Source organism: Frankliniella occidentalis, unplaced genomic scaffold (genome assembly GCF_000697945.3).
Source record: "Frankliniella occidentalis isolate FOCC.00 unplaced genomic scaffold, Focc_3.1 Scaffold146, whole genome shotgun sequence".
Classification (NCBI taxonomy): domain Eukaryota; kingdom Metazoa; phylum Arthropoda; class Insecta; order Thysanoptera; family Thripidae; genus Frankliniella; species Frankliniella occidentalis.
In genome coordinates, this window is record NW_026267273.1 from 660707 (window position 1) to 666858 (window position 6152).

At 56.6% G+C, this 6152-nt stretch overlaps 1 protein-coding gene across 2 annotated transcripts; it reads left to right on the plus strand.

Moving 5' to 3' along the window:
- Positions 1-813: 813 nt before the first annotated feature.
- On the plus strand, positions 814-5797 carry LOC113206313 (G-protein coupled receptor moody-like). 2 transcript variants are annotated; one of them, XM_052271011.1, is made up of 8 exons: positions 814-1104; positions 1194-1334; positions 1425-1723; positions 1941-2094; positions 3591-3853; positions 3948-4097; positions 4358-4415; positions 5357-5797. In XM_052271011.1, exons 1-7 carry the CDS (start codon positions 1010-1012, stop codon positions 4390-4392), a joined length of 1137 nt encoding a protein of 378 aa, XP_052126971.1. In that variant the 5' UTR covers positions 814-1009; the 3' UTR covers positions 4393-4415; positions 5357-5797. The 2 variants fall into 2 exon arrangements, with proteins under 2 accessions (XP_052126971.1, XP_052126970.1); XM_052271010.1 differs by lacking the exon at positions 4358-4415 and having other exon boundaries at positions 820-1104.
- Positions 5798-6152: the final 355 nt, after the last annotated feature.

Below are 6152 nucleotides of genomic sequence, written 5' to 3' on the forward strand. Positions count from 1 at the left end.
GTGGGGGAGGGGGTGAGAGTAGTGGGCGAGGGGTGGCACAGGCATGACACACTATCATGTCGCAATGCACCCGCATTTCTCGAAGGTTCCGCGACGCGTAGTACCGCGACGGAGCGCGGTAGGTACAAATTGCTCGGTACTTACAAAAGGCTCGCTATACCGTCACGCTCTGTGTGACGACTTCCTGCCGGCGACCGGGGCGGGCCGGGGTCCGTGGGGGAGGGTACTGTGCATGTAGGTGGTGGTTCAGCCGAGGAGGAGGAGGTGGGGGGGGGGTCCCGATCACCAATTATCATAGATTGTAGGGGAGAACGCGGCCCCGGCGGGGAGGGACAGGGGGAGCAGTCGCCGTCGAGGATCGCGGATTTGCTTCGATTCCTCTGTACTGTACAGGGCGCAGTCGTGGTTCGTGCGCGACCGCGCGCTCATGTCATCCGAGGTAGGCCGTCCGTCAGCAGCGTGGACATCTCCAGTGTCGCACGGGTGGGCTGCAGTCCATGGGCGGCCAAATGAACCTCGGTGCTGCACGGCAGCGCAGCACATATAAGGGTTTAATTCAGTCTCTGCAGGGCGGGGCAGGGCTGCTTATTGTATGGACTGGACAGACGGAGGACGGGTACAGTGGAGGCCGCCGGGGCCCCGGGGGACCGCGGGGGCGGGGGCCATGCATTGTTCGAGGGCCGCGGGCACCGGGGCACCAGGCACCGCGCGGGCAAGGGTGACGCACTGCATGTGGTGCCGCGGGAGGAGGGGACACTGTGGCGGCGGTGCAGCTCAGCGCAGAGCTGGCCATGCCGCTGCAGTTGACGAGTGTTTGCCTGGGCCGGGCGTGCTGATGACGTGTTCTGTGTCGCTCCGGCGCCAGGGTCGGGGGCCAGGCTGAGCCGCGCCCGCCCGCCGGGCTCCAGTCGCCACCTGGGTGACGAGGAGGAGAGAGCGAGTCGCGGAGGAGGCGCCAGGCACGAGCACCAGGACGGACTCGGAGGACGCCACCGTCGTCGCCGACAACATGGATAGCATGCTCGAAGACGGAGCTGCGGGCCTGGCGCTCGCCGCCGTGTCCTCGGTGAGCGCAGGGGCCGCGGACGACTCGGAGTTGAGCAGGTCAGTAGTGCGGGTCGCGCTGCGCTGACTATTTGGTGACAGCGAAGTGAAGCAATCTCCTCACCAAATTCGTTTTGGTTCCCCGACAGGTTTTCACGACCCATGCTCACCATGGCCGCGGTGCTCACCATCCTGGTGATGATCCTGGGGGTGGCCGGCAACCTGCTCACCATCGTGGCGCTGCTCCGCTGCCCCCGGGTGCGCAACGTGGCGGCCGCCTTCATCATCAGGTCGGTGAGGGGACGGGGGGTATAATGAGGATGCGGCAACAACAATGTTTCTTCAATTTTATCATTGACTTATTGTTCTCTGTTCCGCAGCCTGTGCGTGGCGGACCTCTTGTTCTGCGTGACGGTCCTGCCCTTCTCGGCGTCGCGTTTCGTCCACGGCACCTGGACGCACGGCGGCGCGCTCTGCACCGTCGTGCCCTTCATGCGCTACGGCAACGTGGGCGTCTCGCTGCTGTCCATCGCCATGATCACCATCAACCGCTACATCATGATCGCGCACTACGGCATGTACGGTCGCGTGTACCGCACCGGCTGGATCGCGGCCATGATCGTCTTCTGCTGGATCTTCAGCTACGGCTTCCAGCTGCCCACGCTCATCGGCGTCTGGGGTGAGTATGAGGGCCAAGTCCGAACATTTTCCGGAAAAATTAGAAACCTTTCGAGAAAAAAATGGCAAAAAATTGAAATATTTCCAGAAAAATGGAAAAGGCTAAAACTTCCCAGGAAAAAAAAATTAAAAGATTTTTCAAAAAAATCTTTTAAAATTTTGCAAATTACTTTCCTGCAAAACCGATTGCAGTATTTTACCCCGATCTCCTTTCGCAGGGGTGTTCGGCTTCGACCCCCAGCTGGGCACGTGCTCCATCCGGCCGGACGCGTCGGGCCGCTCCTCCAAGGCGGCGCTCTTCATCACGGCCTTCATCGTGCCCTGTGTCATCATCATCGCCTGCTACGCCAGGATCTTCTGGGTGGTGCACCAGTAAGTCAAAATGTCCCGGATAGTCCGCGTGACGCGGCTGCTCGCCGAGGACCTCTGCGTCACGCTGCCCCGCCCCGCCCCGCACCGCACCGCCCCGCCTCGCCTCGCCGCGCCCTCACCGCGATGGGGGATTAATTCACTTTGTTAAATACCACGATGTAGTTGTTAATGCTGGCCCCCGAGGCGGGCTGCTTCTGCTCGTCATCTTCGTCACGCTGCTGCTGGCGGGGGCGCGGGGGACGGGCGTAAAAACCAACACAACGCGTTGTGTCCGCTTCCTGCAACCCAAAAAAATCGTTTCTTGATTCTAGTAAATTTTGTCCTTGTTTCAAATGCACGCCGACACAAGATTAAATTTACTCTTGAAACAAGCTGATGTTTTATTTCGAATAAGAATAAAATCTTATGCCAAAGACAAAATTGTCTTGTTTCAAAGGTGAATTTCATCTTGTGTCAGCTTGCACTTGAATCAAGCAAGAAACTATTTTTGTGGGTGTGGACGCCTCCCTCGCCCTCTCTTTCCGCTCTCCCAAAATGAGCTTCGCCCTGTCCGCGCCTGATGTGTTGATAGCTGGATAGCGGTGACGCGGTGACACCCTCTATCCCTCCGCAGTCCTGCTGATGGTCTTTCCAGCAGCGATGAGCAGCGTGTTTGTTGTGTGGAGATTGTGGTGGCTGGAGAGGGGGGGGGGGCAGCCGGGGAGCGGCGGCAGGCATGCCTGCAGGCGCCACCTCACCTCTCTCGGTTCATCAGTCTCATGACAGTTGTTTTGCCGGATCGCACACGAACTGACCCAGGTTCTGGTCGTCCATCATGGTGTACGCTCAAGTCTCAAGCCTCAAAAAGACTTCTAGGCTGCCTCGGCGACTCGTACGATGGCACACGTGAAGGCCCACCGCGGGTGGGTTTGTCGAAAGCGAGTAGGCAACCCGCCCACGTGCGTGCCCATAGCACAGTCTAACTACGGGGCGGGACAAATCAGCATTCAATTTTTCAAAATTTCAAAATTTTCAAAATACGTGACTTCGTGCACAAAGCCTCATGGGGTACCAATCAATCGAGATCCGCAAGTAAAAACAATCCCGCTCTCATATGTAGACCATGGCCTGATTTATGAACGGGAGAAGCCACCTCTTTACGCGGTCGGGTGCTGGCTATCCCCAGTCTCTCTCTGGCCGCTATCCACCTCGTAGTGAATCATGCCCCATGATGCATACCAGCGACCACGCCCTCCCTGTACTGCCCTCCTGTGCTGTGGCTGCCAGAGGTGGCTCCCGAATCCGCCTGGCAGGGGCAGGGCGGCGGGGACGGGGACGGGGGCATGGGCTACAGCGGCCCCTAGTCTGACGCCTACGTCATGGCGATGTTTCAACCGTAGGGCGCCGGCTCCAATTCTGCGTACGACCTCATAACGTTCGAACTCTTTGCCCTTGTTGTAAGTTTACCTGAATACGATTGACACGTACATCCTGTTTTGTTTTTGTTTTCTCTTCAGGTCCGAAAAGCGCATGCGTTCGCACGCCGTGGGCGGGGGCGGCGCGCGGCCCGGGCTGGGGGCGGGCGGCGGGGCCGGGTCGGGGGCGGTCTCGCAGAGGTTCAAGCCCGACCAGCGCCACGCCCGCGAGGGTCGCGAGATGCGCGCCAAGCGCAACGAGTGGCGCATCACCAAGATGGTGCTGGCCATCTTCCTGTCCTTCCTGTGCTGCTACCTCCCCATCACCATCGTCAAGGTCACCGACTCGGACGTCCGCTACCCGGGTGAGTCCATAACACGTCCCCGTCATGCCTCTGCCAGCCCACACCGTCCTGACCACGTACTGTTCCTCTAACGACCCTTATCCCCAAACCCCAGGCCTTCACGTTGCGGGTTATCTCCTGCTGTACCTGTCTGCCTGCATCAACCCCATCATCTACGTCATCATGAACGCCCAGTACCGGCAGGCCTACCGGAGCGTCCTCACCTGTCACCGGCAGCGCGGCCGCATGGGCGCCAGCACCGCAGGTAAGCTGCTGGGGCCAAAAATAACAGTTTTGGAACAATGGACGGAAAGCTAGTAAAAGCGCCGTCCCGTGGTTATGACATCGCATCACTGCTGGCATTAACCCGATGCATGCCGACCGAACAGCTACTGCCGCAACGGTTTGCAGTATTATTAGTCGCTTTGCGTGCGTAGCGAGCGATCTGCTCGAGTGTTTGCTGCTTTATACTGACTCGACTACTTGCGTTTGGCCTGCCTCCTGTTATTATCATTCTGTATGCAGGCCACTCGGATGACCCGGAGTGGGGTGGGTGTTAGTTCGCACGTGCTGCGCCGGCATGGTAAGTCGCTCTGCGCCCCATGGACCCGCGGTGAGCGATCGAAATCGACACGATATCGAATCGATATCGACATAATATCAAATGTCAGAAAAAAACACTTCAGGATCGATTCGACACGAAAATCGACAGTTTTCTGTTGTCGATGTTGGTGCGCCATCGTTTCGATATCACCGTTTATTTTCACCGTGGAGGGCCCCTTATTCCCTCGTGAGTCCTCGGCTGCGCTGCAACCGCTTCTGACGCCCGCTTGGCTCGTCTCGTCTCCTTGATCTGCATTTGCTGCTCGCGCGCCGGCCGTTAGGACGAGGTCCTCGTGGTCCTTTGCAAATGAGAATGAGAGAAGCAGACCGTTCACCCACCACCCCCACCTCTCGCACGGCAATCACGATGAACCACACCATCGTTAACTGTCCCTGCCCACCCACACGGTTCTCTTGAGCCCGTACAAAATACCATACCCAGTCAGAAATGGATGGTCGAATCGACGTCGATGTGTCGAAAAGTGGTCGTTGGAAGAAACAGGTCGGAAATTTTAAATGATCGACGAATTTTCGACCTAATTGGTTTTGTGATTTTAATGCTGTTTACAACTGTACAGTTAACATATTATTGAAAATTGTGAGTTTAAGTCAACTAAAACAGAACTTGTGGCGTTCCTTCGAATCGACGTCGATTCGACCAACCATTTCTGACTGGGTATATAGCCCCCTCATTACCACACTAGTGAAGCTCATATGGACATTGTAACATTTCCTGGCACGTCCTGAGATCTCTATGAGCTCCTGTGATGGTCCTGTACCTACCCACGGGGCCATGATATTTGTCCCCCCCCCCTCTCCCCCGGGACCTGCATCTTGCGCTAATCTTTTAAAGACTTTTGTTTCGCGGTTCGTCTGGGCTCGTTTCGTGACGCGACCTCTTCGCATTTGTGCCTGTTGCAGATCGGGGCATGGACGGCAACAGCAAGACCATGGTGTCGCAGGTGTCCATCGCCATGTCCCCCGTGAGTCTGACGCCCGGCCACGGCATCGACGACGACTTTTGAACGACGGGGAAATAGGAATGACCCGGCAAGTTCAACGCTACAGTGTTACAGCAGTGTGGTGTAGATTGAGTGAAGGAAAATCTCGTGATGCGAAACACCGCGAGTCGTATATGCTAGTCAGTGTGCCAAAGACAAGGTGAATGTTCAATATCTGCCATAATCCGTTCTTCCAGAGAGGCTAACGGCTCTCTTGTTCATTTTATTTTTCATTCCACTTATGAAAGTAAGTAGCTTTAAGATTGAGTGATACAAAACTGCAAGATACACGTACAATTAAAGTTAGTGATTACATTTTGTAATAAATCAATTGTAAAATAAAAACTGGCGTTTTAGAGTATTGCTCTGTATTCCCTATATTGACAGCAAACGAGTTACAGAAAGAGTTACCGGAAGATCCCCTAAAGAGCAAAGGAGTATTGACGGGAGAGTGCGCGTGGAGTGTCGCCGCACCGGGCTGGAGTATCCGCGCGCTGGAGCGGACGAGTGCGATGGGTTGCCTACCCCGCCGGCGGCGTCGCGACTCTCCGCGTGCGTGCCGCGGAGTCGTGGGCGTTGGGAGGGTATGCGCCTCCTGCCGGACGTGATGCAGAGATCGACTTGATTCCACGATGCCATTAACGGCCCATCTGACTCGGCCGGTATATTTTGGTGGGAGTGCATTCGCAGCATACGCCTAGGATTGTTTACGGCTC